Here is a 13,420-nt window from a genome sequence, read left to right as displayed (position 1 = left end):
GTGTATATAATAATCCGGCCACTCGGTGTATATAATAATCCGGCCACTCGGTGTATATAATAATCCGGCCACTCGGTGTATATAATAATCCGGCCACTCGGTGTATATAATAATCCGGCCACTCGGTGTATATAATAATCCGGCCACTCTGTGTATATAATAATCCGGCCACTCGGTGTATATAATAATCTGGCCACTCGGTGTATACTGGCCCACAAGCATCATGTCTTGCCGTCAGAATTGGTACCCGTCTGTCCTAACCTCTCCCACTTAGCAGATTTTTCGTTTAGCTTTGTTGTCTTGTTCTCTGAATCTTTATCTCCAGTTCTGTGTCCCGTAGTTGCCCCATCATAACATCTCCATGCTTTCTGTCTTTTGTTCATCCCTCCAGGGTGGAGAAGGAGAAGGTCCAGGCTGGTGAGCTGGGGAAGGGCTCTGATCTGAAGAAAGGTGAAGATGGCAAGACTCATATGGAAGCTCAGTTGAAGCAGCAGCGGCTCTCGGCCCAGCAGGTGGGATATAGCGATAGAATAAGAGCATGAACTTTGGATGCTAAACACCATGTTTAATGGCGACCAGTCATTAGAGAATCCCCAAAAACGGTCCAAGACAATTATTGAACTACATGTTCTGTACTATTGATAATTGAATCCATTCATATTAGCAGGGCAGAATTGTAACTCTATTGCTGCAGTGTATTCTATATGTAGTACACGTACAATACACATTCTCAATACACTGCAGCAATAGATTCTTGTTGTTCACACTAACAATTCTAAACATCCCACTTAAGCACAGGCCCCGTCTCACTTACTGGTGCCTGTTTGATCCTTTGTGCCTCACAAGATGCCGAACACACACGTGAGGACGTGGTCGGCGTTGAGCTGGAGAGGAGCGTCGCGTCACGTCACTGCTGCTGCGGTGGGCGACGCTCCAGGTGGAGTCCTAATTTAGGTGGCTGGCGACTGCCCAGAGGACCCCCACCACGCGCGGCACGGCATTTCACCCTTGAAACAGGAATTGGTTGGTGTGTGTAAATTTGCAAGGCTTGCATCTAACTTGGAACAATCTTGTGCCATCAGAAACGCCTGGAACAGCAAAAACAGCAGCCGCTAAGTAGCAGCAGCACCGTCGGCACAACCACCACGGTGAGCGGCACGGTTACCCCGCTTTCCACAGCGCACAAGGTTGTCATGAGCTCCATCTCTAACCCTGTGACTCCCGGGACGAAAATGGTGCTTGCTACAAAGGTCGGGGCTCCCGCCACCGTGTCTTTCCAGCAGGGCAAGAATTTCCACCAGACATTTGCCACTTGGGTCAAGCAAGGACAGACAACATCAGGTATGTCTGAGGTGTAGCAATTATTATTCAGGATATCTGATATGGCTGCAAATCGGCTTTCTGTGTGCACAGCCTCGAGTGGCAACTCCCAATGCAATGACTTGGCATCCCTTAGCCGGCATTGCTTTCCTAAATGTCACTTTATATTCTCACGATCCTCAGAGTAGGAAATTAGGCGGGCTCACCCACGCTCTGCATAGGACTGGAGAGGATAGCGCAGGGAGGGTCTCACCTGCATTGTTGCTCATTGACAGTCCGAGCAGCTTTACCGTGATACAGGAAGCTGTTGCAGCAACACTGTCCAGCTCTGATAGTCATGTGAATCGCACGTCTAGCTGAACACTGTCCAGCTCTGATAGTCATGTGAATCGCACGTCTAGCTGAACACTGTCCAGCTCTGATAGTCATGTGAATCGCACGTCTAGCTGAACACTGTCCAGCTCTGATAGTCATGTGAATCGCACGTCTGGCTGAACACTGTCCAGCTCTGATAGTCATGTGAATCGCACGTCTAGCTGAACACTGTCCAGCTCTGATAGTCATGTGAATCGCACGTCTGGCTGAACACTGTCCAGCTCTGATAGTCATGTGAATCGCACGTCTAGCTGAACACTGTCCAGCTCTGATAGTCATGTGACTCGCACGTCTAGCTGAACACTGTCCAGCTCTGATAGTCATGTGAATCGCACGTCTAGCTGAACACTGTCCAGCTCTGATAGTCATGTGAATCGCACGTCTAGCTGAACACTGTCCAGCTCTGATAGTCATGTGAATCGCACGTCTGGCTGAACACTGTCCAGCTCTGATAGTCATGTGAATCGCACGTCTAGCTGAACACTGTCCAGCTCTGATAGTCATGTGACTCGCACGTCTGGCTGAACACTGTCCAGCTCTGATAGTCATGTGAATCACACGTCTGGCTGAACACTGTCCAGCTCTGATAGTCATGTGAATCGCACGTCTAGCTGAACACTGTCCAGCTCTGATAGTCATGTGACTCGCACGTCTGGCTGAACACTGTCCAGCTCTGATAGTCATGTGAATCACACGTCTGGCTGAACACTGTCCAGCTCTGATAGTCATGTGAATCGCACGTCTAGCTGAACACTGTCCAGCTCTGATAGTCATGTGAATCGCACGTCTGGCTGAACGGATTGTCGAGTCTGTTTGCAGATAAAGCAGTTGACGTGTATATTTAAAATGTGTTTAGATGTTAGTCTGGAGGTTTGACTTTAGCTTATATCCGGAACGTGCTTGTGCAGAGGAGCTTATGAGCACACACACCACTGTCCTTCTAGCCCCAAGCAGATATGTCCCATCCACTTCCTCCATCACCACGCCTGGCCAATCATTCCAGCTCACTGGCAGCCCGGTGTCTGTGGCCGGCAAAGTGCTCACTAAGCTACATCTGCCGGCTAACAGTAAAATCGTAACCCTGAACATGCCCTCCGCGCAGGGAGGGTAAGGGTCTGGGTACATTTTGTGCTTTTCCCTTGCGTATGTTTAATGCTGACGGGTCCTCTTTGTCCTTTTTAGGGTTGGTTCAGGTACAGCAGAAGGTACTGGGAGTCATTCCAACCAGCACGGCCGTACAGCAGACCTACACCACTTTCCAGCCACGAACAGCTACTGTTTCTATCCGTCCCAACAACCTAGGAACCGCAGTGACCACGGCCACCACGCAGCAGGTACTTCATGGTTCAAGGCGTCAGATTTTATTCATGAAAAGCTGGGAGGCTCCGGGCAGCGTAAGAAAGCTTTAAGGTCTCGTTCACACCTAGGCGTATTGCATATGCGCGTCTGTCGATTCGCGGTAAAAAAGTTGCGCGACCGTCGCGCGTTTACGAAGGCTACTTGGCTGTATCCCAATGGAAACGCGCAACAAAACGGCCCCACGTAGTACCTGCACCTTTTCAGGCGTGGGCCGTTTTGTATCGCGTTAGGGACGGGCGGAAATACTCCAAGGTTGGAACCAGACCATTGAATAAAATGGGATTTATATTTTTGAGCGTTTTTGTAGAGCGTTCGTCGAGCGTAGAACGCGCTACAAAACGTTCAGGTGTGAACGAGGGCTAAAATGTGGAAGAATTTGTCTCCCAAATCGATTCTTTGTTTTTCACACACACATACCTGCAGTATATGTACTCTATGCCTGTAGGAGCGTGGTGTCTGGGAAAACTGCACTTTGGTGCCTGTACTCTGCTCCCCGTATTCCTTTTATCTAGGGCTGTGCAAATTAACGATTAATTTCTCGATTAGTCGTTAATCTTTTTGATCGATTAAAATGTTTTTGAAACTTTCTGCACGAGCGCCAGCCAAGGCATCGGCCTATACACATACAGCACAGCAATGAAGTCATACAATGAACTAGGATCACACTAATCCAGCACGTTATTATTCTGAGTTGCCCCACTCAAGCGGCGGCCATATTGAGTGAGTCACGTGAGATTGATAACGTGCTGGATTAGGCCCCGTTCACATATAGCGAATTGTCGCGCGATTTCCGCCGCGCGATATCGCGAGAAGTCGCCGGCCAATGTTATTCAATGGAGCTGTCTTAACTCCATGTCGCGCGTCGCTCGTCGCGGTCGCAAGTCGCTTCTACCGGACCCTTTTTTCTGCGGATTTTGCGCGATTTTGCTTTTTTTCTATGGAGCCCGACGGGGAAGGTCGCGCTACCGTCGCTGGATCGTCGCTGGAACGTCGCCCCGAAAGTCGCGCTATCCCGGCCGTGCGGATCCGCTGCAAAAGGTATGTCGCTAGGTGTGAATGGGGTCTTAGTGTGATCCTAGTTCATTGTATTACTTCATTGCTGCGCTGTATGTGTATAGGCCAATGTAGTTGGATCTGTATGTGCGTTATCATTATTCGAGATTAATTGATTAAAAAGAAATTTGATTAATCGAACACGAAAATTGTTAATCAGTAACAGCCCTACTTTTATCTTTTTCTATCACCTGAAATCAGGAAAAGGAGACAGAACAGACGTAGTTGTTTTCCATTTGCCCTGTTCACACCATACTGCAGTAGTGCGCAGAAAAAGCCATTTTAAAGACATGGTATGAACAAGCCCTTAAGGTGCCCATACACCGTACGATTTTCGTATGCCATCGACTTTTCGTCCGATAATCGTATGTGCGCATTGCAGTGTCCGACCGACAGTACTGTGCAATCGTACGACTTTTGACGATCGAGCATGTTTGATAATTTCGCTAGATCGTACGATTGTCGTAAAGGTTGCTGGCGTTTCCGTCCGTCAAAAGTCGTACGATCTACACTGCGCTTGCGCTAGCGAAAATACGGGAAATCAATTACCGCCTTTCGTGCTTTTCGTTAATTACAGCTAAATTAATCTTGCGATCATCGGGGCAGGATGGGGCCGCCGTACGAAAATCGTCCGACTATTCGATCCTCAGACGAAAAGTTTGTCCGATAATCGTAAGGTGTATGGGCACCTTTAGTGCACGTGCTTTAAACCCTTGGTTCTCAACTGGTGGGTCGTGACCCAATAGTGGGTCACGACCCAGTGTTTACTGGGTCGTCGCATGTCTTCCACTTTTGTAGGTGAGAGGCTCCTCTGCTTCCCCCTAGCGCAGCACTGTCAGTTCTCATGCCAAGCGGCCATTCAAAATATTCCGCCCGGTGCCGTGTGTTAGCTTGAGGTGGGAACGGACGGGGCTATGGCTGCGAGGCAGCTCCATACATACGTGCATTTCTTTACTGCTCCCTCACGTGTCCTGTAGAGGTGCCTGGACCGGGGTGACATCACATTCTGGCTCCCGGCACCTCTTCAGGGCGTGTGAGGGAGCTGTACAAGCAATGCACATATGGATGGAGTTCCGTCACAGTTCAGCCCACACTGGACCCCAGGCTGAGGATCCACCCCAGTTCTCGTAAGGTAGTGAGAGTGGGTGCTGTTTTTGAGGGTCTGTTCACACTAGCACAGTGGGTTAATCGCACGTACCCTGCATTCTGGTGTGGGTGGTGTGTTGGGTTGCCGTTCATTTGAATGGTACCCCAAACACACCTCCCACCCACAGCTTGTATGCCCGCACTGGAACGCGCAGTATCCTAATTTCGTGCATTCCATTGCAGTCCGACTTGGGGTTGCGACTTAATGACCAAGGACAAATGTGGGTCCTAAGGTTACTCTGGTTGAGAACCACTGCTTTAAACTATAGTGATTGATTCACCTGCATTGAATGATTGGTAAATAGCAGATTCATAGCTTTAAAAATCTGCACTTTAGCCTAAGAATACTGGTCTTTGTTGTGACGGACTGCCCTGATACCCCGACTGGATATCTCCATCTTAAGCCTGTTCCCTGGGTGCTGGAACCAGAAGCCAGTGGCTATGGCATGGGGGGGGCTTACTCCAAGAATCAGACAGCACTGACTTTGGAGTGAAACATGAACTGCTTTATTGAAGAAGAGCGCACAGAGTCTATACCTCACAGAATCAGATAAGCATTCATTGTTACATTGAACAGTCCCCTCCCCCAGACAGCCGGGTGCCGCATCGGATTGTCTTAATTAGAGAAGAGCTTATCCCCATCACTCTAAACAATGGTCCCTAGCCTGCTGCCTTTAGAAGAATGGTTCACATCAAGGCAAATAGTGACCGGCTCTCCCTCTAGATAAAATATTAAACTGGAAAACGCACACAAAGTTCTCCGGGGTGCAGCCATCGGGCCACACAGATAAAAACCGATACCTGTGTTTCCTCTTTTGTTATGAAGAACACTTTGATGTAACTCCAGCTTTGTGAAATGATGTTCTCTGGGTAACTTTACACGAAAGGACCTGTGCTGAGTCTTGTTATGTTTCCAGGTGATAACTGCAGGGCCCCAGATCAGGGCTGGGATGACGGTGATCAGGACGCCATCTTTGCAGCAGTCCACTCTTGGGAAACCTATCATGAGGACTCCGCTGCTGGTACAGCAAGGGATCATCCAGTCTGGTAAAGGCTCTCGCATGCTTTCTACATCTGTGTTCTTTGTTCTTCTATTGACTGGCTCTATATCAGCCCGCAGGGGGAGGGAGAGAAACCGATAGATTCACACTGAGGGAAATGGTCAATAATTACTGTGCAGCGTTACAAAGTAAGAAGCCTTCACTGCGATTACCAAATGGACCTTCAGCTTTCCCGTATTTTATTATGAACTATACACATAAATGTCATTTATTAAACATAACCATATATTGATATGCTGGTCAGGATTACATGTCGATGTGAGAGTATTTGAAAGCAGGTGGTAGAATTTTCAAACTCCTCCTCCCTCCTCTACCGGCCATTTTTTTCCCCCCTGTATTTGGCCAGATGTGCAAATCATAGTAATCGTCTTTCTCTTCTCGTTCAGGTCAACCCCAGCAGGTGGTGACGCAGATCATCCGCGGCCAACCTGTTACCACCACTATGCCCATTGGGACCACAGTTTCCAGTGGAGGGCAGAAGGTTGGCACGCCGATGCAGCAGGCCCAGCCACAGGCGACTACCCCGCAGGCTGTTCGACCGCCACAACACGGGCAGGTTAAACTGACCATGGCACAGCTGACCCAGCTCACCCAGCAGCAGGTAAGGGGGCAGACCAGCACATATAGCACCCTGTAGAATCTTTAACGGGTAAAGGCAGCTGGGAATGGAAACCAAATAAAACTGATGCGAGAGCAGACACCGGTGGGCGCCTTACATACCTTGTATCCAGGATAGTCACTCCTGGGTAGCTGATGGGTAGCTGATGGGTCCCTTGCTACTCTCTGTAATGCATGGTAAGTTCTAGAGCAGGGGTAGCAAACCTCCGGCCCCCCAGCTGTGGTGAAACTACAAATCCCATGATGCATCTCTCTTCGGGAGTCATGTCTGTGGCTGTGAGAATCTTGCAATGCCTCGTGGGATTTGTAGTCCCCCCACAGCTGGAGGGCCGGAGGTTTGCTACCCCTGTTCTAGAGCCTTGGTTCTCAACTGGTGGGTCGTGACCCGAAAGTGGGTTGCGATCCCGTTTTCAGTGGGCCGCCGCATGCCTTCCACTTTTCTATGCGAGAGGCTCCGCAGCCTCCCCCTAGCGCAGCACTGCCAGTTCTTTCGCTGAGCAGCCATTCAGAATATGCTGCCAAGTGTAAGCTTGAGGTGGGGTCGGCTGGAGCTATGGACACAAAGGAGCTTCATCCATACATGCATTGCTTAGAGCTCCCTCACGTGTCCTTGTAGAGGTGCCTGGATCAGAGTGGCGTCACGCTTCCAGCACCTCTACAGGGTACAACGGAGTTGTACAAGCAATGCATGTATGGATGGAGCTCCGTCAGAGCCCAGCACTGGACCCCAAGCTCAGGAAGGCACGGATCGCCCACACCGGAACGCACGGTACGCAATGCCGTGCGTTCCTTTGCAGTGCAACTTGGGTCGCCACTTAATGTCTAAGGACAAATGTGGGTCCTGAGGTTACACAGGTTGAGAACCACTACTCTAGAGGACTATCCCACAATGTAATATATAGATCTGTAAGGAGTTTGCATATTCTCCCAGTGCTTGTGTGCTTTCACTCATCCTTGGGAAAGGTAGAGCCTTATCTTTCAGTCACACTCTGTTCTGTCTCTGCTTGATCTAGGGCGGTAACCAGAGCTTGACTGTCGTGGTCCAAGGTCAGGGCCAGACCACCGGGCAGCTGCAGCTCATTCCACAGGGAGTGACCGTCATTCCCACTCCAGGGCAGCAGTTAATGCAGGCCGCAATGCCGAATGGCACCATACAGAGGTTCCTGTTCACTCCGCTTCCACCGGGAACCACGGCTGTCACAGCGGCGGTGATGTCAACCCCTTCTACCACCTCCACAAGTAGGTGCTCAGAATGTTCTTGTGTCAAAATGTATTTCCACTTTTGCAACCAAATTGTGTTAACACCAATTTGTATTTTTGTTGCATGTTCCCAGTCACATTGCATAACTTGAAAAGAATATGTAAAAATTGCTGCTTACAGTTACATTGTCCTAACAAAGGGTTGCAAATCTCAAGGCTTGGGTTGTACATTGTGTGTGGATTTGGGGGGGGGGGGTGTCACATAATGATATATTTTAATGTTATATTGAAATCTTCTGCTCTTGACCTAAATAAGTAAATAAGAACTAATTATCTGGACTTGGATTTTAGGGATATAATACGTGGTTGCATCAGAATTTACTATTATGAATATAAGGAATGTCATCATTCCATATAGTGCGATGTAGTCTTTATTTGCTTTCTTTGATCCTTTACTTAACAGTGACAACAGCCACAACACAGACATCTGCAGGACAGAGCACCCAGGCAGCACCCCCTCCGCTTGCTCTAGCCCAGTCAGGTCTGCTGCAACCATCAACTCCTTCTCCAGATCAGACCACGATTCCACCCCCATCTCAGCCTCCTGTCCCGTCACATCCCTTACCCCACGTCACACCCCAGCATCTGCAAACATCTCAACTGCAGTCTTCTACCCATTCTGAGGAAATCCAGGCGTCAGTCAGCGCTCTACCGCCAGCACTAGAGACACAGCAGCCAGTCACTTCTGTCCAGTCCTCGATGTCAGCAGAGGCAAAGACGTTAGCTGCCCAAGTCCCCGTTCAGGCTTGCTTGCCGCAAGTTGCTGTCCAAATGCCACCCCAGACCTCTTTACATGGCCAAACCCAGCTCGTGAGTCGACCTCCAGTTCAGACTTTGTCGCCTGCGGTCAGCCAGGCACAGGCTTCAATCCAGATGTCCTTGCCGGCATCGTTCCACATTCAGTCCCCGCTTCCTCAGCAACAGCCCATCCAGGCGGTCGCTCATTCGAAACCTCAGTCTATCATGCAGCAAGGCAGTCAAATGACAGTGCAGTCTCCGTCGCGCGCCCAGCTGCAGATCCAACCCACCCAGACTCAGGTGATCACAATGCCGCAGCTCCACCAACAGGTCCAGGTCCTCTCCCACCTTCCGTCACAAGTGGTAGCTCAGATCCAACAAGGAGGCATTGCCCAGCAGATCAAGCTCCAGCTGCCCTTCCAGATCCAGCAGGCGGGGGCGGCGCAGCCCCACCAGATCCAGAATGTGGTGACCGTGCAGGCTTCCAGCGTTCAGGAACACCTGCAGAGGATAAAACAGATCCAGGAACAGCAACAGCTGAAGAAGAAGCAGCAGGAGGTGAAACGTGAGCAAACTCTACAGGGCACCACCAACCAGAGCGAAATCATCCAGAAGCAGGTGAGGAGTTGTCTGATTGCTGTGCAAGGCCACTCACATGAACATATTACTTTTGGCCATATATTGTATTGCTGATGTTTGTGAGAGTATGCCGTCATGTTTCATGCAGATTAAAGGTGAGTCTTATCTGAGTCCTCCTCTGCAGTGGCAGAGTTATGGGTGCCCGGGGCAGAAATTTCCCCCCCCATTATATAAAAATCCACTGGAACTGTACCCCCTACACAAAATTTTTTCACATTTTTTAAATATTAAAGGAGAACTATGAGGGGGGGGAGGGGCTTTTCACTCACAGGTCGGCTCAGTAGATCGGGAGGTGATCTCCACTGCAAATGGGTGGATTTTGGTGTTTTTAAAGTTCCATTTAGAAGAAGAGGCGATTTTGTAGAACTGCACATACCATGCCATCTGCACTCGGCAATGTATGCCTGATAGTGGCCTATAAAGCATGAGAAGTCACTTTTAAAATGTTTCCCAACGCAGGGAATGTTGAACTCGCAGTCTGCCAGTTGTGACTTAGCTGTTTTTGTTTTTTTAAGATGCTTTTTATTGATGCTTTCAGATGTTATTCATATATATACAACCAAGAAAAACACATCAAAATCCAGACAGTGGGCTAACCCGCCCAGAATAATTCACGCAAATGTCATGCAACATACATATTAGGTTTACAACTCCAGAACAGAGAATAAGTTACTGGTTAAATATATATATTGAGTATTTGAGTATTGGTAGGCATGGTAAGTGGTTGCGAGGCGTTTCGGAGAGTGCGGAGGATGTTTGAAGCTCCGGTAAGCTACGGAGCAGTGAGGTTATTTAAACAAAGTCAATATTCGTATTGGCAGAAGAGAGCCAGGGGCCCCAAATTGCGAGAGAAGCGGAGCGGGTTGCACACGCTGTTCGTATGTAAGTTTGTAGAGGGGTAATGTCTGATCCACCAGCCTTTTCCAGTCACCCAGGGAGAGGGCCTTGGGGGTACCCCACGCTAGAATAAAAGCGTGGTATAAAATAAAAGCAGGCGGGGTAATGTTTGAGCACCCGAGGGCAACGGTAACTCATCAAACAGACCCAAGAGGCAGAATGCAGGGTTACATATGTTGGGAAAACCAAGGTTAGCATCGAAGGAAGTTACCTCGGACCAGAAGGTCCGTATGCATGTCCAAAAGGAGTGTAGGAGATCAGCCTCATGACCACGGCGCTTGAAGCAACCTGGGTCGGATCGAAGGCCCATTTTACACAATAGGGAAGGAGTGTGGTATGCCTGATAGAAAAACTTCATCTGCACCAGTCTATCCCTAGAAGCCATCACTGAGGACATGTTTCTGCCACGACTTAGCTGTTTTTATCCGCCAGGTGGTAATGAAACAGAACGCCGTCATCGAGCACCTGAAACAGAAGAAGATTATGACCCCGTTGGAGAGGGAGGAGAATCAGAGGTATGACTTTGTCTTGTCTTTTTAGTTTCTGGTCAGTCTGGCAAGTTTTTTAAAATCTTAATGCGGCATTTTTCTGCTTCCCAGGATGATCGTCTGTAACCAGGTGATTAAATACATCCTGGACAAGATTGACAAAGAGGAGAAGCAGGCGGCTAAGAAGAGGAAGCGGGAGGAGAGCGTGGAGCAGAAGAAGAGCAAGCAGAATGCCAGCCGCCTCTCCGCCCTTCTCTTCAAACACAAAGAGCAGCTGAAGGCCGAGATCCTGAAGAAGAGAGCGCTGCTGGATAAAGATCTGCAGGTTGAGGTCCAGGTGAGACCGGGGGATCTGCTGCACAGGGCTGCTTAGTGTGCAAGCGCTTAGTTCTTTTCTTCATTCTCTCAATGTTTTTTTCAGGAGGAACTGAAGAAAGACCTGAATAAGATTAAGAAAGTGCCGCCCCCCCCTCCTGCGCCCTCCCCACCTCCTCAAGCCACCCACAAGCCAACCCCAACCTCCCCAACGTCTGGCTCCACCAGCCTGTCTTCCCACAAGAGGAAGAGAGAAGAAGAGAAAGAGTCCCCTCCTTCCAAGTCTAAGAAAAAGAAAATGATCTCCACTACCTCAAAAGACTCCAAGAAAGATAACAAGATCTACTGCATCTGCAAGACACCCTACGACGAATCGAAGTGAGTGTTTGTACCCTCTGTCCCTGCTCGTCATTAGTGGGGAGGGGGGTGGGGGAAATGGTGACTGCTGCCTAGACCTTTGTCCTGCAGTTGTCTGTAAACATGAGATGACAGTAGCTTGACTTGGGTGGGAGATCTTCTGTCCGTGGAAGTGTATATATGTAATGCCCTATAATGACAGTCCTTATGGATAAAATACAGATACACTGAAACGTGAGTTTTTGAGGTCCCTGGTGCTGTTCACTGTAGAGTGCTCTGTGTGAGGGCAGCTATGTCATGCATGTCCGGGCACCCTATGAGGGTGGGTGGGGATCATACATGTCCAGGGCACCCTCTGAGGGTGGGTGGGGATCATACATGTCCAGGGCATCCTCTGAGGGTGGGTGGGGGATCATACATGTCCAGGGCACCCTCTGAGGGTGGGTGGGGATCATACATGTCCAGGGCACCCTCTGAGGGTGGGTGGGGGATCATACATGTCCAGGGCACCCTCTGAGGGCGGGTGGGGATCATACATGTCCAGGGCACCCGCTGAGGGCGGCTGGGGAATCATACATGTCCAGGGCACCCGCTGAGGGCGGCTGGGGAATCATACATGTCCAGGGCACCCGCTGAGGGCGGCTGGGGAATCATACATGTCCAGGGCACTCTCTGAGGGCGGCTGGGGAATCAAACATGTCCAGGGCACTCTCTGAGGGCGGGTGGGGATCATACATGTCCAGGGCACTCTCTGAGGGTGGCTGGGGAATCAAACATGTCCAGGGCACTCTCTGAGGGCGGGTGGGGATCATACATGTCCAGGGCACCCGCTGGGGAATCATACATGTCCAGGGCACCCTCTGAGGGCGGCTGGGGAATCATACATGTCCAGGGCACCCTCTGAGGGCCGGTGGGGATCATACATGTCCAGGGCACTCTCTGAGGGCTGCTGGGGAATCAAACATGTCCAGGGCACTCTCTGAGGGCGGGTGGGGATCATACATGTCCAGGGCACCCGCTGGGGAATCATACATGTCCAGGGCACCCTCTGAGGGCCAGTGGGGATCATACATGTCCAGGGCACCCACTGAGGGGGGGCTGGGGAATCATACATGCACCCTCTGAAGGCAGCTGTGCCATGCATGTCTAAGAACCCTCTGAGGGCGACTGTGTCATACATGTCCGAGCATCCTCCCAAAATGGCCGTGTAATACTTTCCCAAGCACCCTGCAAAGTCTCATGTTGAATTTCTCAGTAGCCCGGTCTAGATCACGGCTGACTCGTGTTTCTGTACTACCAGTCCAGCTGAATGCAGCAGTGCCGGTCTCTCTGGATCTGAAGGGTATTAATGTCACTAGATGGCGTCTCATTATGTTTGTTGAAGACATGTAAAGCTGAACTTCAGCCAAATATTATAATTTTTTTGTACTTTTGGATAGAGTTGGGAACAGTCACCACTTCCTCTTCTGATTGGGGATCTCCCATATAGGAACACAGCAGTAAAAGCTTGACAGGCTCAAACCCTTATTTTCCAATCATGACCAGGCCGCCTGTATATCCTTCCAGGATGCGTTACTTCTGGGCTCTGCTTCTCTGTCCTGGACCCCCAGTAATCCTCACTTAGGGGGACACATAAGAGACCATATATCCTCTGATCACCCCAGTGAAGACTAAGGTTGTGGATATTATTAAAGGGAACCTGTCAGTTATGTGCTTCCCTGTCTAAACTGAAGTTCTGAATCCAGCACTGGAGGCTGCCATTGCTGACTTGTGGGACAGCGGTTCCTGTTGTAA

At 49.8% G+C, this 13,420-nt stretch overlaps 1 protein-coding gene across 1 annotated transcript in view; it reads left to right on the top strand.

Moving 5' to 3' along the window:
* BPTF (bromodomain PHD finger transcription factor) overlaps positions 1–13,420 on the top strand; it is a 73,383-nt gene that overhangs the window by 48,000 nt on the left and 11,963 nt on the right. Inside the window, exons 27-37 of the mRNA XM_018569272.1 lie at positions 392–512; positions 1,083–1,341; positions 2,640–2,799; positions 2,876–3,029; positions 6,171–6,300; positions 6,701–6,915; positions 7,946–8,171; positions 8,605–9,548; positions 10,899–10,981; positions 11,066–11,291; positions 11,376–11,647. Of these exons, the coding sequence (XP_018424774.1) occupies positions 392–512; positions 1,083–1,341; positions 2,640–2,799; positions 2,876–3,029; positions 6,171–6,300; positions 6,701–6,915; positions 7,946–8,171; positions 8,605–9,548; positions 10,899–10,981; positions 11,066–11,291; positions 11,376–11,647 (2,790 nt within the window). The remainder of the gene's footprint in view (positions 1–391; positions 513–1,082; positions 1,342–2,639; positions 2,800–2,875; positions 3,030–6,170; positions 6,301–6,700; positions 6,916–7,945; positions 8,172–8,604; positions 9,549–10,898; positions 10,982–11,065; positions 11,292–11,375; positions 11,648–13,420) is intronic.

Source organism: Nanorana parkeri, unplaced genomic scaffold, assembly GCF_000935625.1.
Source record: "Nanorana parkeri isolate BGI_ZX_2015 unplaced genomic scaffold, ASM93562v1 scaffold1316, whole genome shotgun sequence".
Taxonomy (NCBI): domain Eukaryota; kingdom Metazoa; phylum Chordata; class Amphibia; order Anura; family Dicroglossidae; genus Nanorana; species Nanorana parkeri.
Note: the sequence above shows the minus strand (reverse complement) of the source record. Positions and strands in the feature narration are given on the sequence as shown.